At 49.3% G+C, this 25,810-nt stretch overlaps 1 protein-coding gene across 1 annotated transcript; it reads right to left on the bottom strand.

The window, feature by feature from the left end:
* Positions 1–501: 501 nt before the first annotated feature.
* Positions 502–25,810, bottom strand: SLC22A31 (solute carrier family 22 member 31; the record flags this gene model as incomplete). The annotated part of the gene is given in 14 exon segments (XM_082608212.1): positions 502–681; positions 685–778; positions 1,149–1,266; positions 1,607–1,821; positions 1,937–2,290; positions 2,476–2,540; positions 2,542–2,597; positions 2,600–2,644; positions 2,921–3,084; positions 3,173–3,239; positions 3,242–3,275; positions 4,607–5,467; positions 5,695–5,816; positions 25,765–25,810. Coding segments are annotated over 14 exon segments (2,421 nt in total).

Here is a 25,810-nt window from a genome sequence, read left to right as displayed (position 1 = left end):
CCTGGAGTGGAGTGGCCAGAAGGAGGCGCTCCTCCTGCCCCGTCAGTCGCCTCCAATGGGGTCAGAGGCCCCATTCCCAGCTCGGCTTCCCACCCACGCTGATTTCATCTCTGTATGAAAGGAAGCAGGTCTCGGGCAAACATGAATTAAACACGTGCTCATCTCCGATGCACAGTTGGCACGGCGACTTGCAGGGCCTTTCTGCACCTCAGTCACCCCAGAGCCGCAGCAGTGGGCTGGCCCCCGAGGGGGTGGGGGCAGTGGGAGAGGCTGCGGAAGCCTGGTTGTGAGGGGGAGGTGGACACCAGAAGCCCCCTTCAGCCAAGGGTGCAGCCTGAGGGAAGAACCAGCGAGGGTGCCAAGTTCCACGGACGCCTTTCTGCTCCCCACGTGGAGGGGGAACCAGGGCCCCCGGCAAAGAGGCCCACTTCCCACTGCCCTCCCGTTCCTTCCCAAGACCCGTCTGCCCGTACTGGAGGGTGGCGTGTCTCGGCAGCCTGGTCACCCCTCCTGCACCAGCTGTGTCCCGGCCCTGGGGAGGGAGGCTGGCAGCAGGGGCAGGTGGTCCTGGCGGGGGCCGTCGGCGTCCTGCAACGACTGGGGCAGCGCGTGGCCACAGCTCTCGGGCAGCAGCAGGACGCAAAGCAGGGCGAGGACGGCAAAGAACGTGAAGACCATGTGTTACAGGAAGAAGCCGTGCCGGCCACGCGTGTCGGTGAGCGGGGCGGCCGCCTGGCCCAGGAACCCAGCTCCCAGCACCAGGCCCAGCCCGGCACCCCTGCCAGAGGGGGCGGTGGGACACGGCCCAGCGGGGCACCCCACGCTCCTGGGTGGGTGGCCCTTAGCGGGCCCAGGAAGACACCTGCAAAGGCTGGGGGGGAAGCTGCCCCGGATCAAGCGTTGTCCTTTTCATTAGAAAACTGAAAGTCGATTTTTGCCCTGGACTCCTACCCTCTCTGGGGTCTCTCACTTCCGGCCACCCCCTCCTCCACTCCTGAGCTGATACGCAGACCCTTCTGCGGCCATTGTCCCCCTCGCCACCCAGGAAGAGACACCTGAACTCTGGTCCCGATGGCACGGACCTGGGGATGTGGGGAGCGCGGGGTGCACGGGCAGGGCCCTGCCCTCCAACCCTGCATCCTGCTCACCTGCTCACCGTGAGGAAGACCTCGGCTGAAAAGAGGCTGCTGAGGGCGGACGCTGCCTGGGAGGCCAGGAGCCCCGGGACAGAGACGGACAGCACCGTCCAGCCAGGCAGGTCCCACGCTGCCCACACTTCCTCCCTCCCCTCACCAGGGTCTCAGGGATCCGGGCCTCCCCAGCCTTCCACCTCTGCTCCTGCACTTGGGGTCAGTGGTTGCAGGCTGCCCCCCGTCCAACCCAAGCCCTTATATTAAGCTGCTTCACGTAGAATCTTTTTGGCCCTCACCTCTTTGGGCCTCAGTTTCCCCGGGTGCACACTGGGGAGGTGGGTGGGGAGAGAAGAACAGCAACCTCATCTGAATGCCTCATGCCCTGTGCCTGCCTCTCCGGGATCCCCACCACCACTGGGCAAACCCCCAGCCACACATGACAACTCTGCCAGCCTGCAGGGCCCTGCACTCACACTGGGCCCCTGCAAGGAGCAGCAGGGGTGCCAGGCCCAGGACCAAGGTGCCCAGCAGCAGGACTGGGCGGCGCCCCCAGAGGTCTGCTGTCAGGAGCTGGAAGACGGCGGCCGCTGCCTCCAGGCTGGCCTCCAGGAAGTAGGGCCAACAGAAGGCGGGGTCACGTGTGGCCAGGTTGCGCAGGAAGCTGGCTCTGATACCCGCGCCGATCAGCCTGGGAGGCACGGCAAAGCTGCAGGCCCAGCCAGAGTCAGGGACTCTCACCCCATGGGGAAGGCCAAGATCCCTCCCTCCCCTTCACCCACCCACACCCTCCCTACCCTCCTCACGAACTGAAGCCCAGGATGAGTCCATTTCTCCAGGCGACGCGGGTATGCTGGAGTACCAGGACCGAGTGGTGCCGGGGCTGGGGGCTCCCTGCACACAGCACGTCCAGCTCTGTGGCCCCGGGGACATAATGGGGCATGGATGAGGGGATGACACCTCTCCTCCCTCCTCCAGCACCCAGGTCTCCCTTCTCCCTGACTGGTCCATTATCCATAGCAAGGGAGCGTTCCTCCTCTGAACTGTCTTTGGGGTCCACACCGCTGGCTTCTGCAAAGCGCCACAAGATCTTCCTGGCTCGGGCCAGCTGCCCTGTGGCCAGCAGCCAGCAGGGAGACTCGGGGAACAGGGCTGGAAACCTGCGGGTTTTGGGTGAGGATGCCAAGGGACCTCCCGGTACAGAAGGACACAGTGGCGAAGCACAGTGCATGGCTCTTTGTGTCCCTGTGTCCCTGTCCCATGCCCATCTTCCTGGTGCTCCATGGAGGTCAGAGGGAAGCAACACACGTGGCCTCCACAGAGGATGTGAACCCCTCTCACTCACCCCCAAAACAGCAGCAGGAGTCCCGTTGCCAGGGCGCTCAGCCCCTGCAGAAGGCGCCAGTCCTCCTAGGAGCAGGGCCAGGCCGGGCAGCAGCAGCATGCCCGCCACAGAGAAGAGGCCGCCCCCATGGAGAATGCCAGGCGGTGCGGGGCGTCACACAGCTCCAGGCCTGGGCAGACACAGACGGCCTGAGGCCCAGGCCTCTCGGGAGGGCTGCTCTGTCCAGGGCTGTGGTGATCAGTCGCTGGCCTGCCCAGGACCTGGACATCTGAGGCCAACGCGCTGCTCGCTCTGGCACCCGGGCCTGCCCACAAAAAGCAGAGCCCACAGAGCAAACAGTTCCCCGCTCACCATCTGGAGAAGGGCCCTCAACTGGAGTGCCAGAAAGGCACCTTCCAGCGGGTCAGAGGCCTAGCCTGAGTGGGCACCCCCCAGAGCCCCCCACGGTACTCATGAGCCACACAGAGGGCGAGGGAGGCCCCTGCTGAGGCCCCCCCACGAAGCAGCCGCAAAACCAGCAGGGCGGGAAAGCCAGTGGCCAGGGCCTTGCTGGTCCCCAGGCCCATGGCCAGCACCAGGGAGCCCACAAACACAGCCCGGCGGCCAAACCTAGTGGGCAGCAGGGGACACACGTGGATTTGGGTCAGGAGGGCTCAGGGGCGGGCTGCCAGGGCAGAAGGCAGGGGCAGCACCTCACCGGTCACAGCCTGGGCCCAGGAGGACACAGCCCAGCAACCAGCCCAGGAGGTAGTCCACCTGCTCCGGGGCACCTTCCAGCTGTCCTCACACGCGAGGTTCCACTGTAGGGGACACCAGTCACCTGTCAGCTAGCCAGGACCCCTACCCCGCTGGAGTTCCCAGAACGTCACGCTGGAAGGGACCCTAGGTATCCTGTTCCGATTCCTCCCTGGAGACACGGGGAAAGAGGTAGAGAGAGACAAGGGACTTGCTCAGGGTCACACAGCGTGGCCTCCTGACCCTGGTGGTCTTCACGTGGAACTGGACAGTTCCTGGTCTGAGCCCCCAGCGGGTAGAGGCCTGGGGTCCCCAGGACACCCGCATGGAGCCCCACGTCTGGTTTCTCCTTTGCTCTGGACGGGGTTGCACCTGCCTTTCTCCGGCCATCACGTTGCTGCCAGGCTGGCCCCAGGGCCTCTCCCGCCCTCCCCTCGCCTGTGCACTTCCGGAACAGGCTGCAGGGCCATGCCCACCGGCTTTTCCCGGCCAAGGGCCCTTGACCTCAGCTTTGCACCTCCCGGCCTACTCTGTGTCTTCTCCTCAAGCTTCACACACCCTTTTGGGTCACACTACGTCAGAGTTTTTATTTTAAAATCCGACTGCTTGTGAAAGCTGGTGGGCGAGGATCCATCACTACACCAAACAGGTGGCCAGAAGGAGGAAGCCCAGCCGGTTCAGGGCCCCAGATGGGCCTGGCAGGGATGTGGCAACCCTGTCCAAGTTTCCACCCGGGGCCCTTCCTCCCAGGGGCAGAGGGTGGGGCTGCGGGGCAGAGGCTGCCAAGAGGAAGGCAGGGTGGGCTGGCCTAGCCAGAGGGTGGGGAGGGAGGCCCCGTTACCCTCTCCGCTCCTGGAGCCCTGGGACAAGCCCTTGGCGTCCCTGCCCCTAGGCCAGCCTGCACACACCTTACAGGTGGGAGGTCTGCTCTTCAAAAATGGAAGTGACTCAATCACTCTCTTGATTCAAAGTCTTGGGAGCCCAGTCTGAACACCTGCATAGCCCAAAGCCACAGGTTGCTAGAATGTTCATGGCACCGAAGGGAACTCCAGGCCCTGCTGACCGCTGGGCACCTACCTGCTCAAACCTTCAGCTTACCGCTTCCCTCCCGGACTGCCTGCCCACGTTGGCAGCCCCCAGCCTCGGACTCTGCCTTTAGGCCCGGCACCCTGCCTACTTGGACACCTGCTGCACCGTCAGACAGGAGGGGGCTGGGCCCCCCGCAATCGAAAGCCCCAGTGCCACAGCCCTGGTCGATCAAGGGCCGAAGACGGAGGCGGGACTGGAGGAGGGGGAACAGAGGAAGGGCGCTGAGGGCAGGGGGACGGCGGGAGGGGGAGACAGAGCAGGGAAGCAGAGGACGAGGGAGGGGGACGGAGGGGCAGGTGCAGAAGACCTGGGTGACCGGGCTGCGCAGCAGGCCGGCGGCGGGCATCGCGTAGCGCCAGCCGCGCGTGCAGGACCGCGTGCCGTTGGGGCGGACGCGGGGCGCGGGCTCGTGGTAGCTCAGCGGCAGGCAGGGGCCGGGGGCGAGCGCGAGGTCCGGCCCGCAGGGGTTCGCGGGCAGCGCGATGAGCAGCAGCTCCGAGCCCAGCGGCAACCCCAGCGCCACACACGGCAGCCACGAGGTGGCGGCCAGCAGGCACCGGGACCGGCCGAAGCCGCCCGCCGCGCGCAGCAACCCCGCCTCCAGCTCCACCCCAAGGCTCTGCACTCCGGATGCCGGCGGGGCGGGGCCTGAGAGAGCGAGGCCCCATAGGGGCGGTGTCTGCGCTCTGGAGCCGGCGGAGCGGGGCCCGGCCGGGGCCCGGAGAGAGGCGGGGCCGGAGAGGGGCGGTGTCGGCTGGGCGGAGCCCTGGAAGGCAAAGCAGGCCGATGGGCGGGGCCTGGGCCGATGGGCGGGGCTGGTGTGTGGCCTGGAGCGGGCGGGGGCGGGGCCATCGAGGGCCGGGCAGGTGAGGGGCCTGTACGTGGACGCGGGGGCGTGGTCAGCGAGACGTCCTAGCACGGAGCGTGGCCTGGGGGCGCGGCCTCCGGGGCGCTTTGGAGCGCGCGAGTTCCGAGCGGCGTCGGAGCAGGAAGGAGGTCGGGAGGCAGCGCCTCGGTCGCCCCCGCGGACCCCGGGCTGACGCTCCCTCAGGCGGCTCGGGGCCTGGAGAGGTCGGGGAACGCCGGATACTTGCAGGACCCCGTGCCGGCCTCGGGCCAGGCCTGCGGAGCGCGGGCCACCACTGCTCCCCGGCGGCCGGCCGCGGCGCTGCAGCCAGGGAGGGAGCGCCTCCGGCCGTCCAGCTCGGACCGTCCAGCTCGAACCCTAACCCGTCCAGCTCCCGTCGTCCTCCGGGGACCGTCCTGCGTGGCCACCGGTCTGCAACCCCGGCGGAGCGTGGTGTCCGAAAAGGAGAGGCCCCATTCGGTGCTGCGCGTCCTCAGAAGTTTGAGGGTTATCGTAGGGTAATTCGGCAAAACGAGCTTCCAAGTTACTTTATCCCGCGCTGGTCCTCCTGTGAGCTTGGCTCGGAATACGCTGCCCTTCTGCTTGGCCGACACCGTCACCCTGGAGGGTCTTCCATCCCAGGAACAAGGTAAGTCGCGTTTGTTTTTCACTTTTTTCGCAGGGAGGAAAGTTAAAATAGGTCCTGTAGATTATGCTTAATTTTTTTTTTCTCCAATTCGCGCTGTCTCGGCGCACGTACGTGTCACCGGCTCTTTTTTTTTTAATTTTTTTTAATTTATGGCTGTGTTGGGTCTTCGTTTCTGTGCGAGGGCTTTCTCTAGTTGTGGCAAGTGGGGGCCACTCCTCATCGCGGTGCGCGGGCCTCTCACTATCGCGGCCTCTCGTTGCGGAGCACAGGCTCCAGACGCCCAGGCTCAGTAATTGTGGCTCACGGGGCCAGCTGCTCCGTGGCATGTGGGATCTTCCCAGACCAGGGCTCGAACCCGTGTGTCCTACATTGGCAGGCGGACTCTCAACCACTGCGCCACCAGGGAAGCCCCTTAATTTTTTTTTAATTGAAGAAAAATTCACATAACATGAAACTAACCATTTAAGGTACCACCACCACCTGTATCAAGTTCCAGTATTTTATCATCACCACGGAAGAAAACCTGGTACCCATTAAGTAATGATTAAGTGATCACTCCCTAGTCCGCCTCCTTCAGCCACCTGGCAACCGCCAGCCATACAACACGTGGCCTTTGGGATCTGGCTTCTTTCACTAAGAATAATGTTTTCAAGGTTCATCCACATTGTAGCAGGTGTCAGGACTTCATTCTCTTTTATGGCTGAATAATGTTCCATTATATAGGTATGTCACATTTTGCTTATCCATTCTTCTGCTGATGGACATTTGGGTTGCTTCCACTACTTGCCTTTTGTGACTTGTGTACAAGTGTTTGACTCCCTATTTTCAGTTCTTTTGGGTGTATACCTAGCAGTGGAATTGCTGGGTCATGTGGTGAGTCTGTTTGATTTTTTGAGGACTCACCAAGCCATTTTCCACAGTGGTTGCCTATTTTGCATTCCCACTAGCAATATATGAGGGTTCCAGTTTCTCCACCTCCTCGCCAACACCTGTTTTCTCTTAAAAAAACAAAAACCAAAAAAAAACCAAAACAGAACTAGCCCCATCCTGGTTGGTGTGAAATATCTCACTGAGGTGTGTGTTTGTTTTTTTGTTTTTTGCCACTCAGAAAGGCTTGTGGGATTACAGTTCCCCTAACAGGGATCGAACCCGGGCCCTAGCAGTGAAAGCTTACTCAGGTTTTGATTTGCATTTTCCTAATGGCTAGTGATGTTGGGCATCTTTTCATGTGCTTGTTGGATGTGTGTTTGTCTTTGGAGAAATCACTGTTCGAATCCTTTGCCCATTTTTTACTTGGGTTGCATGCATTTCTGTTGTTCAGTTGTAAGAATTCTTTAGGTATGCTGGATACTAGACATCATTAGATACATGATGTGCAAATATTTTCTCCCATCCTATAAGCAGTCTTTTCATTTCTTTTTTTTTTTTTTTTTTTTTTTTCGGTACGCGGGCCTCTCACTGCTGCGGCCTCTCCCGTTGCGGAGCACAGGCTCCGGACGCGCAGGCTCAGCGGCCATGGCTCACGGGCCCAGCCGCTCCACGGCATGTGGGATCTTCCCGGACCAGGGCACGAACCCGTGTCCCCTGCATCGGCAGGCGGACTCTCAACCACTGCGCCACCAGGGAAGCCCACACAAAAAAAAGTTTTTAACGCTGATGAGTTTCAATTAATTTCTTCTTTATGCTCATGCTTGTAGTGTCATATGTAAGAAGCCATTACCAAATTCAAGATCATGAAGATTTACACCTATGTTCCTTATAATCGTTTTATAGTTTCAGCTCTTAGATGTAAGGCTTTGATCCAATTTGAGTTAATTTTTATATGGTATGTGATAAGGGTTCAACGTCATTGTTTTGCATGTGGATATCCAGATTTCCCAGCACCGTTTGTTGAAAGGCCTGTTTTTTCCCCATTGAATTGTGTTGGCACCCTTGATGAAACCAGTTGTATGGTTAATATCTGGACTCTCAATTTTATTCCAATGATCCCTATATCTGACCTCATGCCAGAAGCATAATGTCTTGAAAACTGGAGCTTTGTAGTATGTTTTGAAATTGAGAGGTGTGAGTCCTCCACCTCCGTTCTTTTTAAAGATTGTTTCGACTATTTGACTATTTTTCACTAGCAACTCCATAGGAATTTTAGGATCACTTTTTCTATTTCTGCAAAAAAGAATGTTGGGATTTTAGTAGGGATTGTGTTGAATCTATAGAATGCTTGGGGAATATTGCCGTCTTAACAATATTAAGTTTCACAAGATGTCTTTCCATTTATTTAAGCCATCTTTAATGTCTTTCAGAAGGGTTTTGGGGTTTGGGATATACAGATCTTGGACTTGATTGAATTTATTCCTAAGTATTTTATTATTTTTGATGCTATTGTAAGTGAGGTTAACTTATAAATTTCCTTTGCAGATTGTTCATTGCTAGTGTATAGAAGTACAAGTCATTAAAAAATACTGGTCTGGTATCCGACAATTTTGCTGAATTTCTTTATTAGGACTTTCTACATATGACATCAAGTCATCTGCAAATAGAGATAGTTTTACTTCTTCCTGTCTAATTTGAATGCCTTTTATTTCTTTCTCTGACTAGAACTTTTACTATAATATTGAATAGAAGTGGTGAAAATGGACATCCTTGTCTTGTTCCAGATTTTAGAGGAAGAATTTTCAGCCTTTCATCACTGATTATTATATTAGCTTTGGGTATTTGGGATATTAGCTTGGGGCCTGCTGAGGTATTCTCCTTCTATTCCTTTTTTTTAAAGATTTATTATTTATTTATTAATTTTTGGTTGCGTCTATTCTTAGTTGCGGCACGTGGGATCTTCGTTGAGGCATGCGGGACCTTTCGTTGTGGCGCGTGGGCTCTTCATTGCGGTGCGCGGGCTTCTCTCTAGTTGTGCTGTGCGGATTTTGTCTCCTCTGGTTGTGGCGCCTGGGCACCAGGGTACATGGGCTCTATAGTTTGTGGCACACAGGCTCTCTAGTTGGTGCTTGAGCTCAGTAGTTGTGGCGCGCGGGCTTGGTTGACCTGCAGCATGTGGGATATTAGTTCCCTGACTAGGGATCAAACCTGCGTCCCCTGCATTGGAAGGCGGATTCTTTACCACTGGACACCAGGGAAGTCCCTATTCCTGGTTTTAAAATGTTTTATCATGAAATTATGCTGAATATTATCGAATGCTTTTTCTGCATTAATTGAGATGATCATGTGGTACTTTTTCCCTTCCTTCTATTCATGTGGTGTATTACATTGATTGACTTTTGTGTGTGGAACCACCCTTCTAATTCCTCAGATAAATCCCGCATGATCATGGTGTATAATCATTTTAATGTGCTGCTGGATTCAGCGTATTCAGTATTTTCTTTCTTTTTTTTTTTTTTTTTTTTTTTTTTTTGCGGTACGCGGGCCTCTCACCGTTGTGGCCTCTCCCGCTGCGGAGCACAGGCTCCGGACGCACAGGCCCAGCGGCCATGGCTCACGGGCCCAGCCGCTCCGTGGCATGTGGGATCCTCCCCGACCGGGGCACGAACCCGCACCCCTTGCATCGGCAGGCGGACTCTCAACCACTGGGCCACCAGGGAAGTCCCCTTTCTTTTTTAAAAAATATTTTATTGATTTATAGCTGATTTACAATGTTGTGTTAGTTTCGGGTGTACAGCAAAGTGATTCAGTTATACATATACATATATCCACTCTTTTCCAAATTCTTTTCTCATAGAGATTATCACAGAATACTGAGTAGTGGTCCCTGTGCTATACAGTAGGTTCTTGTTGGTTATTTAATATATAGTAGTGTGTGTATGTTAATCCTAAGCTCCTGATTTATCCCCCCGCCCCGTTTCCCCGTTGGTAACCATAAATTTGTTTCCAATATCTGTAAGTCCATTTCTGTTTTGTAAATAAGTTCATTTGTATCATTTTTAAAAATTAGATTCCACATATGAGTGATATTTGCTAGTATTTTCTTGAGGATATTTGCATCTGTATTCATAAGATACGGGTCTATAGTTTTTTTCTTTGGTGTGTTTGTCTGACTTTGGAATCAGGATTATGCTGTCCTCATAACTTAGGGCATGTCCAATAACTTCAGAGGTGTTCCTTCCTCTTCTGCTTTTTGCAAGAGTTGGGAGTGGATTAGTGTTAATTCCTTAATGTTTGGTGGAATTCACCTGTGAAGCCATCTGTTCCTGGGCTTGCTTGCTTGGGATGTTTTTGATTACTGACTCAGTCTCTTTATTTCTTACAGATCTATTCTTATTTCTTCTTGGGTCAGTTTGGGTAATTTGTGTGTTTCTAGGTATTTGTCCATTTCATATAGGTTTTCTAATATACTGCCGTTGTTGATTGTATAACCTTTCCTTATTTCTGCAAAACCCATAGTAATGTCCCCTTGTTCACTACTGATGATAGTAATTTGACTCTTCTGTTTTTTCTTAGCCTCCATAAAGAACTGTCCACTTAATTGATCTTTTCAAAGAACCAGCTCGTTTTGCTGATTCTGTTGATTATTTCATGTATCTCCACTCCAATCTTTATCCTTTAAACTAAACCCAAAGCCTCACTTCTACTGGCTTTGGGTTTAGTTTTCTCTTCTTTTTCTTGTTCCTCAAGGTGTGAAGTTGGGTTACTGATTTCATTGTTTTTTGTGTAACAGGCGTTTACAGCTATAAGATTCCCTTGGAGTACTGTATTCACTGCACCCTATAAGGTTTTCATTTTCTATAGTCTCCAAGAATTTCCAAAATTTCCTTTGCGACTTCTTCTTTGACTCATTGATTATTTAAGAGTGTGTTCTTTAATTTCCACGTGTTTGGAATTTTCCACTTTCCTTTCTGTTACTGATTTCTAACTTCATTCCAGTGTGGTCAGAGAAGATCATTTGTGTTATTTCAGTCTTTTCAAATTTACTGGGATTTGTTTCATGGCCTAGTGAGTTATCTATTCTTGAGAATGTTCCATGTACACATGAGAAGAATGTTTATTCTGCTGTTGTTGGGTGAAATGTTCTGTGTATGTCTGTGAGATCTAACTAGTTTATAGTGTTCAAGTCCTCCATTTCCTTACTGAATTTTTGTCCAGTTGTTTCATCCATTATGAAAGTGGGGAATTGATGTTTCCAACTATTGTAGAACTATCTATTTCTCCCGTCAGTTCTGTCAGTTTTTAGATCGTATGTTTTGGGGCTCTGTAATTTGGTGTGTATATGTTTATGATTTTTATATCTCCTTGACGGAGATATATATATATATATATAATCTTAAAAATCAATATATAATGTTTTTCATTTATTCTTATAACAAATCAATATATAATGTCTTTCACTGATTCTTGTAACAATTTTTAAATCATCAATATATAATGTCTTTTTAAAAATCAATATATAGGGCTTCCCTGGTGGCGCAGTGGTTGAGAGTCCGCCTGCTGATGCAGGGGACACGGGTTCGTGCCCCGGTCCGGGAAGAACCCACATGCCACGGAGCGGCTGGGCCTGTGAGCCATGGCCGCTGAGCCTGCACGTCCAGAGCCTGTGCTCCTCAACGGGAGAGGCCACAACAGTGAGAGGCCCGCGTACCACAAAAAAAAAAAAAAAAAAAAAAAAATCAATATATAATGTCTTTCATTGATTCTTGTAACAATTTTTAAGTTACGTTCTATTTTGTCTGATAATAGTATAGCTGCCCCAGCTCTCTTTTGGATTTACTTCTACGTTCCTTTGTTTTGTGTATGTCTTCTGTGTGTGGGATTCCTTCTTGTTGTCGTTCCTTAGTTCTTCCATTACTGTCTGCTTTTGTATTTAGTTAATTTTTTTAAGCATGCCATCTTGATTCCACTTTCTTTTTCCATATGCTTTTTAGTTATTTGTTTGTGGTTACTTTGGGGATTACAGTTAACATCTTACAACAACCTAGGTTAAACTTATTTAAATAATACCATTTAAATGGCATTTAACAATACCATTTTTGTATTATATAAATAATACCAATTAGTTTCAATAATATACAAATACCCTGTTCCTGTATATTTCTGTCCCTCCTTTATTTTATTTTTTAAATTATTTTTTAATTAATTAATTTGTTTGTTTCTTTTTGGCTGTGTTGGGTCTTTGTTACTGTGTGCGTGGGCTCTCTCTAGTTGCAGTGAGCGGGGGCTACTCTTTGTTGCGGTGCCTGGGCTTCTCATTGTTGTGGCTTCTCTTGTTGCAGAACACGGGCTCTAGGTGCGTGGGCTTCAGTAGTTGTGGCATGGAGGCTTTAGTAGTTGTGGCTCGCGGGCTCTATAGCTCAGGCTTAGTAGTTGTGGTGCACGGGCTTAGTTGCTCCACGGCATGTGGGATCTTCCTGGGCCAGGGATTGAACCCGTGTCCCCTGCATTGGCAGGCGGATTCTTAACCACTGAGCCACCAGGGAAGCCCCTCTGTCCCTCCTTTAGTTTGTTATTTGCACAGATTACATCTTTATATATTGTGTTCAAAGATTTACAATGATTATTGTGTGCATTTGTCTATTAAATAATATTAGAAACAGTGGAGTTATAAACCAAAGTTCAATAATAGTGGCTTTTATGCTTACCTATGTATTTACCTTTACTATTTGCTATTGGCTGATTTGTGTCCCCCAAAATTCATGTGTTGAAGCCCCAACTCGCAATGGGATGGTATTTGGAGGTAGAGCCTTTGGGGATGATTAGGTATTGAGGGTAGAGCTCTCAGGATGTGATCAGTGGTCTTAATAAGAGGAGACACAAGAGAGAGCTCTTCCTCTCGCTCCACCATGTGAGCACACAACAAGAAATGGACCTTTTGCAAGCCTGGAATAGGACCCCCACCAATCTGCCAGCACTTTGATCTCAGGCTTCCCAGCCTCCAGAACCGAGAGGAGTAAATGTTGTTTAAGCCCCTCAGCCTGTGATAAAATGTTGTGGCATCCGAGTTGACTAAGACACTGATGTTCCTTATTTTACTTATGGCTTTGAATCGCAGTCTAGCATCCTTTCATTTCACCGTGAAGGACTCCTTTAACATTTCTGTAGAGCAGGTCTGGTGGCAGTGAACTATTCCAGATTTTGTTTATCTGGAAGTGTCTTAATTTCTCTTTCATTCTTTTTTTATTGGTTTATCTATCTATCTATCTATCTATCTATCTATCTATTTTTTTGGTATGTGGGCCTCTCACTGCTGTGGCCTCTCCCGTTGCGGAGCACAGGCTCCGGACGCGCAGGCCCAGCGGCCATGGCTCACGGGCCCAGCCGCTCCGTGGCATGTGGGATCTTCCCGGACCGGGGCACGAACCCGTGTCCCCTGCATCAGCAGGTGGACTCTCAACCACTACTCCACCAGGGAAGCCCTATCAATATATTTTTTGTTGAAGTATAGTTGACTTACAGTGTTGTGTTAATTTCTGCTGTATGGCAAAGTGATTCAGTTATATATATATACGCACACACGTTTTTTAATATTCTTTTGCACTGTGGTTTATCACAGGATGTTGAGTATAGTTCTCTGTGCTCTACAGTAGGAACATGTTGCTTATCCATTCTACATATAGAAGCTGACATCTGCTCACCCCAACCTCCCACTCCATCCCTCCCCTAAACCCCTCCCCTTTAGCAAACACCAGTCTGTTCTCTGTGTCCGTGATTCTGTTTCTGTTTCATAGATAGGTTCATTTGTGTCATACTTTAGATTCCATATATAAGTGATATCACATGGTATATGTCTTTCTCTTTCTGACCTACTTCACTTAGTATGATCATCTTTAGTTGCATCCATGTTGCTGCAAATGGCATTATTTTGTTGTTTTTTTACAGCTGAGTAATATTCCATTGTACAGATGTACCACATCTTCTGTTCATCTGTTGGTGGACATTTTGGTTGTTTCTGTGTCTTGGCTGTTGTAACTATGCTGCAGTGAACGTTGGGGTGCATATATATTTTCAAATTATAGTTTTCTCTGGATATATGGCCAGGAGTGGGATTGCTGGATCCTATGGTAATTCTATTTTTAGTTTTGTGAGGAACCTTCATACTGTTTTCCACAGTGGCTGCACCAGCTTACATTCCCACCAACAGTGTAGGAGGGTTCACTTTCCTCCACACGGTCTCCAGCATTTGTTGTTTGTAGACTTTTTAATGGTGGCCATTCTGACTGGTGTGAGGTGGTACCTCGAAGTTTTGATTTGCATTTCTGTAATCATTAGCAATGTTGAGCATCTTTTCACGTGCCTGTTGGCCGTCTGTATTTCTTCTTTGGAGAAATGTCTATTTAGGTCTTCTGCCCGTTTTCCAATTGGGCTGTTTTGTTGTTGTTGTTGAGTTGTATGAGCTGTTTGTATCTTTTGTAAATGAAGGTCTTGGCGGTCACATCATTTGTAAATATTTTCACACATTCTGTAGGTTTTTTTTTTGTTTTATTTATGGTTTCCTTTGCTGTACAAAAGCTTGTAAGTTTGATTGGGTCTCATTTGTTTTTATTTCTATTGCCTCGGGAGACTGACTTAAGAAAACATTGGTACGATTTATGTCAGAGAATGTTTTGCCTGTGATCTCTTCTAGGAGCTTTGTGGTGTTAGGTCTTATGTTGAAGTCTTTAAGCCATTTTGAGTTCATTTTTGTGCATGGTGTGAGGGTGTGTTCTAACTTCATTCTCCAGCTTTCCCAACACCACTTGCCGAAGAGCCTGTCTTTCTCCCATTGTATATTCTTGCCTCTTTTGTCAAAGATTAATTGACTGTAGGTGTGTAGGTTTATTTCTGGGCTCTAATTCTATTCCCTTGACCCATATATCTGCTTTTGTGCCAATGCTGTTTTGATTACTGTAGCTTTGTAGTATTGTCTGAAGGCTGGGAGGGTTATACCTCCTGCTTTGTTCTTTTCCTTCAGGATTGCTTTGGCAACTCTGGGACTTTTATAGTTGCATATGAATTTTAGGATTACCTGTTCTAGTTCTGTGAAACATGTCATGGGTAATTTGATAGGGATCACATTAAATCTGTAGATTACTTTGGGTAGTATGGCCATTTTAAGAATATTAATTCTTCCAGTCCAAGAGCATGGGATATCTTTCCATTTCTTTGAATCATCTTCAATTTCTTTTATTAATGTTTCATAGTTCTCAGTATATAAGTTTTTCACCTCCTTGGTCAGGTTTATTCCTAAGTATTTTATTTTTGGAGGTGCTATTTTTAAAATAAATTTATTTTATTTATTTATTTTTGGCTGCATTGGGTCTTTGTTGCTGCGTGTGGGCTTTCTCTAGTTGCGGCGAGCGGGGGCTACTCTTCATTATGTTGCAAGTGCTTCTCATTGCGGTGGTTTCTCTTGTTGCGGAGCACGGGCTCTAGGTGCACGGGCTTCAGTAGTTGTGGCACGAGGGCTCAGTAGTTGTGGCTCACGGGCTTAGTTGCTCTGTGGCATGTGGGATCTTCCCAGGCCAGGAACCAAACCTGTGTACCCTGCATTGGCAGGTGGATTTTTAACCACTGCACCACCGGTGAAGTCCCTGGGGGTGAGATTTTAAATGGTGTATATTTTTTTACATTCCCTTTCTGATATTTTATTGTTGGTGTAAAGAAATGCAACCAATTTCTGTATGTAGGCTTGTATCCTGGTACCTTGCTGAATTCACTTATTAGTTCTGGTAGTTTTTGTGTGGAGTCTTAAGGGTTTTCTATATATAGTATCACATCATCTGCATATAATGACAGTTTTACCTCTTCCTTTCCAATTTGAATATCTTCTGTTTCTTTTCTTATCTCATAACTGTGGCTAGGATTTCCAATACTATGTTGGATAGAAGAGGTGAGAGTGGGCATCCTTGTCTTGTTCCAGATTTTTGTGGGAAAGCTTTCAGCTTTTCACCATTGAGTATTATATTGGCTGTGGGTGAGACTTCCCTGGCGGTTCAGTGGTTAAGACTCTGCGCTTCCAAGGCAGGGGGCATGGGCTCGATCCCTGGCCGGGGAACTAAGATCCCGCATGCTGCCTGGAGCAGCCAAAAAAAAAAGTCATCATATATTGGCTGTGGGTTTGTCATGAAGAGCTTTTATTATGTTATGTTCCTTTTTTACCCACTTTAGTGAGAGTTTTAATCATGAATGGATGTTGAATTTTGTCAAATGCTTTTTTTGCATCTATTGAGATGATCGTGTGGTTTTTGTCTTTTCTTTTATTTATGTGGTGTATCACATTGATTTGCATATGCTGAACCATCCTTGTGAACTTGTGATGAATCTCACTTGTCCTTGGTGTATCTTTTTTTATGTGTTGCTGGATTTGGTTTGCTAATATTTTGTTGAGAATTTTTGCATCTATATTCATCAGAGATATTGCCCTGTAATTTTCTTTTTTGGTGGTGTCTTTGTCTGGTTTTGGTATCAGGGTGATGGTGGCTTCATAGTATGTCTTTGATAGTGTTCCCTTCTCTTCCATTTTTTTTGGAAGCGCTGGAGAAGGATCGGTAGAAGTTCTTTTTTATATATTTACTAGAATCCCCTGGGGAGCCATCTGGTCCTGGACTTGTGTTTGTAGGGAGTTTTTAATTTTAATTTTTAATTTTTATTTATTTTGTTTATTCGGTTGTACTGGATCTAAGTTGTGGCACGTGGGCTCCTTGGTTGCGGTACGTGGGGTCCTTAGTTGTGGCAGGCAGGCTCCTTAGTTGTAGCTCAAGGGCTCCTTAGTTGCAGCTCGTCAGCTCCTTAGTTGCGGCACACGGGCTCTCTAGTTGTGGCATGTGAACTCTTAGTTGCAGCATGCATGTGAGCTCTAGTTCCTGGACCAGGAATTGAACCCAGACCCCCTGCATTGGGAGTGTGGAGTCTTAACCACTGCATCACCAGGGAAGTCCCTGTAGGGAGTTTTTTAAAATTACAGATTCTAGGGAATTCCCTAGCGGTCCAGTGGTTAGGATTCCATGCATCCACTGCAGGGGGCACAGGTTCAGTCCCTGGTTGGGGAACTAAGATCCCGCATGCTGCATGGTGAGGCCAATAAAGAAAGAAAGAAAGAAAGGGAAGAAAATTACAGATTCTGTTTCTCTTTTAGTGATCAGTCTGTTCACATTCTCTGTTTCTTCTTGATGCAATTTTGGTGGGCTGTATGTTTCTAGAAACTTGTCCATTTTTTCTAGGTTGTTGAATTTGTTGGCATATAATTGTTCATAGTATTCCCTTATGTTTTTTTGTATTTCTGCAGTATCAGTTGTTATGTTTCCTTTTTCATTTCTTATTTTATTTGGGTTCTCTCTCTTTTCTTTTTGGTGAGCGTGGCCAGAGGTTTGTCAATCTTGTTTATCCTGCCAAAGAACCAGCTCTTGGTTTTATTGATTTTTTTTTTTTTTTTTTTTTTTTTTTTTTTGTGGTACGCGGGCCTCTCCCTGTTGTGGCCTCTCCCATTGCGGAGCACAGGCTCCGGACGTGCAGGCTCAGCAGCCATGGCTCGCGCTCAGCCACTGCGCGGCATGTGGGATCCTCCCGGACTGGGGCACGAACCCACATCCCCTGCATCAGCAGGTGGACTCCCAACCACTGCGCCACCAGGGAAGCCATCTATTGTTTTTTAAATCTCTATTTTATTTATTTCCTCTCTGATCTTTATTATTTCCTCTTTTCTGCTGAATTTAGGTATGTTTGTTTTTCTTTTTCTAATTCTTTTTAGTAGTAGATTAGGTTATTTGAGTTTTCTTGCTGTTTGAGGAAGGCCTGTATTGCTCTGAACTTCCCTCTAAGAACTGCTTTTGCCGCATCCCATAGATTTGGTATGGTTGTGTTTTCATTGTCATTTGTCTCAAGGTATTTTAAAATTTCCTCTTTGATTTCATCATTGACCCATTGGTTTTTTAGTAACATGTTTTTTAGCCTCCATGTAATCATTATTTTCTCATTTCTTTTTCTGCGGTTAATTTCTAGTTTCATGCTGTTGTGGTCAGAAAAAATAATTGTGATAATTTCCATAGTCTTACATTTGTTGAGGCTTGATTTGCACCCTAGTGTGTGGTAATGTTCTATATGCATTTGAAAAAAATGTGTATTCTGGTTTTTTGGATGTAATGTCAGTTGAGTGTAACTGCTCTCTTGTATCACTTGGGATCTCTCTTGCCTTACTGATTCTCTGTCTAGAGGCCCTGAGTGGGGTGTTAAAGTCTCCTCCTCCTACTATTGTATTCCTGTCAGTTCCTCTCTTTATGTCTGTTATTTGTTTTATGTATTTGAGTGCTCTTATATAAGGAGCATATATGTTGACGAGTGTAATATCCTTTCCTTGTGTTCATCCTTTATTAGTATATAGCGTCCTTCTTTACCTTGCTTTATGGGCTTTGTTTTAAAGTTTATTTTGTTTGATATGAGTATTGTGACCCCTGCTTTCTTGTCATTTCTGTTTGCGTGAAATATCTTTTTCCATCCCCTCACTTTCACTCTGTGTGTGTCCTTTGCCCTAAAGTGGGTCTCTTGTAGGCAACACATTGTAGGCTCGTTTTTTTTTTTTTTTTTGCGGTACACAGGCCTCTCACTGTTGTGGCCTCTTCCATTGCGGAGCTCAGGCTCTGGACGCGCAGGCTCCGGACACGCAGACTCAGCGGCCGTGGCTCATGGGCCTAGCTGCTCCGCGGCATGTGGGATCTTCCTGGACCGGGACACGAACCCGTGTCCCCTGCATCGGCAGGCGGACTCTCAACCGCTGCGCCACCAGGGAAGCCCTCTTCTTTTGTTTTGTTTTGTTTTTATCCAATCTGCCACTCTGTGTCTTTTGATTGGAGCATGTAGTCCATTGACATTTAAGGAAATTATTGACAGATATGTATTTATTGCCATTTTAAATTTTGTTTTCCCATTGATTTTATATTTCGTCTTTGTCTCTTTCTTTTTCTTTTTCCTTTTGTGGTTTGATGATTTTCTTTTGTATTATACTTGTGTTCTCTTCTTTTTGGTTTTTCTGAATCTGTTGTATGTTTTTGATTTGTGGTTACCTTGTTTTTCAAGTATGGTACCCTCTTCCTACATCTACTTGCCTTAGACTGGTAGTCATGATACTGACCAGGGTTCTTAGCCTGCTTAATCAATAGAAATTGATGTGAGGCTAGACAAGAAATTCAGCAAGGCTTTTCTGGGGCCCTGCACCGGCTGCAGGGGGGAGTGAGAACAAGAAACAGGTTCCCTTTCTCACTCCTTACAGGGGTGCGAGCTGGTTCCTTATATGGGGTGAGGGCAGGGGTGTGTCCAGGGGTCGGGCTGGAGGGGTGGCTTAGGTGATTTGCCCACTTCTTTGTGGTGCTGAGTGCAGGGGGGCATGCACAGTACTGGGCTTTTGCTCCCAACACCCAGTTTTTGCTCCCGGCTCTTCAGAAATGGCAGTTGGGGTTGGGTTTTTTTTGTCTTTTATATCTTTTGGGTCCAGAATTTGCCCCAACTGCACATGCACCCAGTTATTTTTAGTCCCATATGGTTTCTTTGTATTCTGTAGCTTGAGGAGAGGTGTGTCTAGGTGCAAGCGCTGCAGCAAAGGGTCCCAGGCCCCAGGCCTGTCTCATTCCTCCCAAGAGACTCTACACCCTTATTCTTAAGGAGTAAGGGCCTCAAGGTCTCTTCTTCTAAACTTCTTCCTGCTGGACAGGGGCCACAGAACGTAGCCTACCCTAGAGGTGTAGCAGTCCCTCGCTGACTGTCCCAAGGACCTGTAGGGACCTAGGCCACCCTCCGCTGTAATGGGCTGAATTCCTTGAGCCATCGTGAGCCTCACTTGAAACCGTTGGAGCCTAGAAGACACAAACTTAGCCAGAAGGTTAAACAAACAAGGGCTTAAAAGGAGAAGAACAGGGCTTCCCTGGTGGCTCAGTGGTTGAGAGTCCGCCTGCCGATGCAGGGGACACGGGTTCGTGCCCTGGTCCGGGAGGATCCCACATGCCGCGCAGCGGCTGGGCCCGTGAGCCATGGCCGCTGGGCCTGTGTGTCCGGAGCCTGTGCTCCGCAACGGGAGAGGCCGCAGCAGTGAGAGGCCTGCGTACCGAAAAAAAAAAAAAAAAAAAGGAGAAGAACAACAGTAGCCATTAAAGGGCCTAGAAAGGGAAGGAACCAGGTTAGCTTTGGGAGGGCTTCCTTAACTGTTGACCAGACAGGGGGTGATGTTGCCCCGGCCAAGAAGCCATTCTGCTTGGGTGTGTATTTTTGTTAATCTCGGGGTTAAAGTTTAACATGTTTCTCTATTTATAGAATAGAAGGTCTGGACCTCTTGGTCCCAGGTCTCCTTCCTGGGCTTCAAAGTCTTAGTCACAGTTTTAGAACAGTAGGGAAGACAGTAGAGCGCTAGATGAAATATAGCATAAATCAGCATGGCTGAAAAGGGTTATGGGAAAATGAAAACCTCCTGCTGGAAAGTTTTTTACACCTTGTGAGAGCCAAGAGAACAGACTAGAGAACCAGTTTTCAGTTTCTCCGCTCATATTAAATAGCAAGGATTGTTGGTTAACTGTCTGCTGAAGACACGTGGCTTGTTGTCGAATTTTCTCAGCATTGGTTTCTACCTGGGAAGAGGTGTTGACATATGTGCCCCAAGAAGTAATGGGAATGGGGACTGCCCTGGTGGCGCGGTGGTTAAAAATCCGCCTGCCAATGCAGGGGACACGGGTTTGAGGTCTGGTCCGGGAAGATCCCCCTTGCTGTGGAGCAACTAATCCCGTGCGCCACAACTACTGAGCCTGCGCTCTAGAGCCCGCGAGCCGCAACTACTGAAGCCCGCACACCACAACTGCTGAGCCCGTGCGCCTAGAGCCCGTGCTCCACAGCAGGAGAAGCCACCGCAATGAGAAGCCCGTGCATCTCAACAAAGAGTAGCCTCTGCTTGACACAACTAGAGAAAGCTCGCGTGCAACAGCAAAGACCCAAAGCAGCCAGAAATTAATTAATTAATTAAAAATAAATAAAAGAAGTGTCAGGGATGGCGCAAACCCTTCCTTGTTCTGCCAATAGATAATCCAGGGCCAGTCAGTTGTCAAGTGCCACCTTGGCCAAGGAACCTAGAGACTCTTGTAAAGTAGTAAGAGATTTAGCAGTCTCATTGGCTAGGATGGTGAGGGTGCGAGACAAGTTTCAAAGGACATGTTGGTGGGCAGCTACCCCCCACCATGGTAGCAATGTGTACCCGAGGAAATAGGTATCTCCATCTGGAATGTTTCCGGGTAAAAATGTCGAGTTAATTGGGTGCACAGTTTTAATGAACTAGCCCGATGCTTGGGCTCCTTTAAGGAAGGAATCAAGAAAGGGAAGGGGTAATTAAAGTTCCCAGCATACATTGCGTGGGTGTGGAATAATTGTGTTAGGCAATTAGTAGCCCACAGTTGTTTATCTACCTGGCATACAAAAACATGTCCTGGCGGGGCACAGTAGACCAGCGGGCCCAAGGTTTTAAGTCCTAGCCACCTAATCCTGTTGTGGCAGTATTCTCCCGCGTGCACCCAACACGTTCCATCCATGTCCGGTCTGTCAGTGTCCCCTCCCTCCGTCAGGGAGCGGGCTGGGGTTTGAGTGCAAATGGGCAGCTGGAGCTCCGACTTGGGAGGGGCCCCTGTAGCATGTTGGGGTGCTGTAATGCCAGTTCTTTATCCCCACATTTTGACTTCATACTTTGCTTCTCTTGCTAAGGGAAGAGTTAAGCAAGAGATAGTAGAATTTTCTTCAGCAGGAAAAAAACAATTCTGACTGTGTACGTTACCGCACTGACCCTTGGGTTTTCAGTGGAAAACCATTTTCCCTCAGAAACTTGGCTCAAATCTTTTACAGGATGGACAAAGGGGTCTCTGTGGTCAATGACAGACTTAGCTCGAGGCAAGCAAACCCAGCGTTCAGTCGGCCGAGTGGAAGAAGCGTGAGTTTGAGCAGTGCGAACCAGGGACTTACCCGTCCATCCTGCAGATGAGGGAAAGAGGTAGAGAAAGGGGAGAGTAGCTAATAGCTTCGAAGTTGCACCAGTCAGAGTTTTGATCTTGAGAGATAACCAGAGAGCAGGTAGCAAAATAGTATTAAGAGAAATGCTAGAGTGACTTAAAACGCAGTGCTAAGTATGGGGTCCTGAGGTTTTAAGGTGACTCACATTAAACCACCCAGCGTGGGCAAAGAAGTTCCCTCTGGGGTATACGTGCCGGACTGTAGTGACACTCATGGAAAATCCCGAGAGCAAGGAAGACAGTAATTACCCAGATCCGCCAGAGCCTGTTAATTATTTTGCGAGTGGGCTGGAGTATTGGCAGGCGGAAAAGAAAATAGTGGTTATGGGTGCTCAGCCTTGGGTTTGTGAAGTTTCTTGGTCTGTCCCGAACAAGAGCTTCAGGTCTTGAAGAGCTTCACTTGTCCACCTGGGTTTTTCAAGTTGCCCAGGGTCCTCTGTGTCTTGTGCGGACGCAGAGGGGGGCAGGTTCGTAGGGACAGCTGGGACGGGTGCCTCTGGGTTCCTGGGACATACTGGTGGAGACAGGTTTAGGCCTGGACACGTGTACCCAGCTCGTGAGTCCCTGGAGTTCAGGTGCTCCGGGGTGCTCAGCAGACTTGGTAAGGGCCCCTCCATTTTGGGAGCAGCTGGTCCCCGGGGGACTCGTCTTTCCAGGTCTTTAAGCGCACCCAGTCCCCAGGTTTACAGTGGAGTGACTGGGGTTGTTACCTGGGGGAGGCCTGGACTCTTGCTGTATTCCTGTATAGCCCTCAGGATTTGGCGTAGGTGCGTGATGTATTCACGATGGGCTTGGGTTTCCAGGTCAGTCAGCACGTCCAGAGTGAGAAATGGCCTTCCGTATGTCATTTCAAAGGGACTCAACTTACTAGTTGTTCCAGGGGCTGCCCTGATGCTTAAGAGAGCTGTTGGCAGCGGCGATACCACTGCTCACGTTTCCTGACAGTTTGCTCCAGGTTTTCTTTAGAATCTGACTGGCCTGGTCTGTCTTTCCTGAGGACTGAGGTCTCCAGGACGAATGGAAGTGGTGTTGAATTCCTAAAGCCTGCAGAAACTGTTGAGTGACCTTGGCTACAAGTGGAGGTCCATTGTCGCTCTGGAGACGGCGGGGCAACCTGAACCTTTGAATAATTTCTTTTAAAAGCACCTTCACCACTTCAGTTGCCTTCTCTGTCCCAGTGGGAAAGCCCACTATCCATCCAGTAAAAGTGTTTCTAAAGACTAGTACGTATTTGAAGCCCTGGAAAGAGGGCGTCTCAGTGAAATCTACTTGCCAGCCCTCTCCTGGGTAAGTCCCACGTCACTGGACTGGGCTAGCAGGAAGGCGAGGCTTGAGGTTGCCCCCTGGATTATGGGTGTCGCAAAGGGCACAGGCTCGAGTAACTCTTTTAATTGTCTCTGGGAGCCCTTTTCCTGTAAAAAGCCGGAAAACGATGGTAGACATTGCATCGCTCCCCACATGGAGAGAATCATGTAGCCCTTTAATAATTTTCCATTGGTCAGAGAGACGTATGAGCAGTTTCGGATCTGTGTGCCACCAGCCATCCGTTCCCTGAGTTCCCCCTCTGTTTCGTGCCCAGTTCTCTTTGGAAGTCGAGTACCTGGGTGTAACGTTAGAAGAGGTGGGTATGGGATTAATGCCATTTCTGGGATGGGCGTCAGGGCTGCTTTCTTTGCCTCCCGATCTGCCCTGTTGTTCCCTCAGGTAATTTGAGAAGTTTCCTTTCGGCCCCCACGGCGGTGGATGACCGCTACTAGTTTTGGTTTTTGAGCCACTTCTATGACATGTGACATCTCAGCCCCATGTTTTACAGGGGAGTTTACTGCATTCAGAAGTCCTTTCTTTCCAGATAGCCGCGTGGGCATGTGAAATAAGGAAGGCATATTTCAAGTCTGTATATATTTATAATTTCTCCTTCCCCAAGGTTGGGGCTCAGGTTAGGGCTGTTAGTTGAGCTCTCTGGGCTGAAGTGTCAGGTGGCAACGGTTCCGTGAGTGCTCGTGATAGCCTGCCCTGCCCTCCCGTCCCCATCTTTAACGAAGCTACTGCCGTCAGGAAACCAGTCTTCCTCGGGGTTTTCTGTAGCCTGGTCTGTTAGGTCAGGCCTACAGGCATAAACCCGGTCAAGGGTTTCAAGGCAGGGATGTGTTAGTTCTGGGCCTTCAGCAGGCGTCCGTGTAGCCGGGTTGAGGGTGTAGCAGGTTTTGAGGGTTACCTCTGGGGGGTCAAGGAGTAAAGCCTGGTACTTAGTAAGGTGGCCTCCAGTTAGCCGGTGGTGGCCTTTTATCTCCAGAATCCCTTGCACTTGATAAGGAGCCTGGACTTCCAGTGGCTGTCCAAGGGTGAGCTTGTCAGCTTCTTCCACTAATAAAGCAGTGGCAGCTATCCTTCCCCAGAGGCCGCCAGGCCAGCCTCGGGCCACGGAGTCTAGTTGTTTGGAAAAATAGCCTATAGGTGGAGGAACTTCTCTTAGCTTTGTACAAGGACTCCCAGAGTTGTCCCCTGCTTTTCAGCTACGTACAAGATAAATGGTTTTATTTTCAATTAGGGAGACCAGAGCAGGATCTCTGGTGAGGGCCTGTCTGATATTATTAAAAGCCGTTTCTTGTTCCCCTGTCCAAAGTAATGGTTCTGTATCTGGGCCTTTAGTGGCTTCATATAGGGGCTTAGCCATTAGCCTGAATCCTGGAATCCAAATACTGCAAAATCCGGCCATAACTAAGAAAGTGTGAAGATTTTTTTTTTGTCTTTGGGGTGCTTAGGCCTAAGGTAGCTTGTTTTCTATCTGGAGATAACTGTCTACTTCCAGTGTTTATAATATATCCCAGATATTTAACTTGTCGCTTTGAGATTTGTGCCTTTTTCTGGGAGTCCCTGTAGCCCCGGGCCCCAAGGAAATTAAGGACTTCAATGGTATTTTGATCTGAGGGCTCCATGGTGGGGCTACATATTAATATATCATCCACATACTGTAGAATGGCCCCCCCCTTTTTTTTTTTTTGGTGGTACACGGGCCTCTCACTGCTGTGGCCTCTCCCGTTGCGGAGCACAGGCTCCGGACGTGCAGGCTCAGCGGCCGTGGCTCACGGGCCCAGCCGCTCCGCGGCATGTGGGATCTTCCCGGACCGGGGCACGAACCCGCATCCCCTGAATCTGCAGGCGGACTCCCAACCACTGCGCCACCAGGGAAGCCCTGCCCCTTTTTCTTAGGTGTATTTCCCTTAGTGCTTTTCCTAGGGCCTGGGAGAACAAGTGTGGGCTGTCCCGAAACCCCCGAGGCAATACCCTCCAGGTATACTGTTGCATTTGGCCTGAGTGGGAGTTAGTCCACTTGAAGGCAGACAGGGCTGAGAGGAGGGGTGAACTGGGATACAAAAGAAGGCATCCTTGAGGTCAAGCCATCTCCAGGAACCTGGACTAATATAAGGATTGGCCACGAGGCGACGTATAGGGACGGCCTCAGTTCCTGATCTGAGGGCTGTACCGTTCGATATTCCCCACTTGGTTTAACGACTGCATGAAGACTGACAGGGCACTAAGAGGCCATGTTTTAAGAATTTATGGGGTTGCAAACGTTTTCTTGCTCCCACCTTTATGGGGTACTGTCTCTTGTTAGGATAAGTGACTTTTGGCTTAAGGCTAATTTTTACAAATTGGGCACTTACAGCCTTCCCAGGGATTCCTTTGTCCCAAACTGCAGGGTTTACTGCGTGTAGAATGTGGTTGGGAATAGGCCCGTGTTCTTCCAGCTGATTTGTCTTAGAGTCAAGAAAAGGGGCTGCTTGGGGCCTCCCAACTGTAATATGGCCCCGAGGAAGCCCAGAAGGTCTCTCCCCAGTAGTGGGGTAAGACAGTCAGGCACAACCAAAAAGCCACGTGAGATCAAACCCTGTTCAACAGTGAAGAAGCGGGTGTGAGGCTTTGCATTGACACCAGTCACTGTGCAGCTTTTGAAGGAAAGAGGTCCAGTGTGAGAGATCAGGACAGAGGAAGTGGCTCCCGTATTAATTAAAAAATGATTTTCTTACCTGCCGCATCAGGGACCACCCGGGGCTCCTTGATGGAGACAGACAT

The sequence above is a fragment of the Mesoplodon mirus genome (assembly GCF_964341445.2).
Source record: "Mesoplodon mirus genome assembly, chromosome: 19".
In the NCBI taxonomy this organism is placed as follows: domain Eukaryota; kingdom Metazoa; phylum Chordata; class Mammalia; order Artiodactyla; family Ziphiidae; genus Mesoplodon; species Mesoplodon mirus.
Note: the sequence above shows the minus strand (reverse complement) of the source record. Positions and strands in the feature narration are given on the sequence as shown.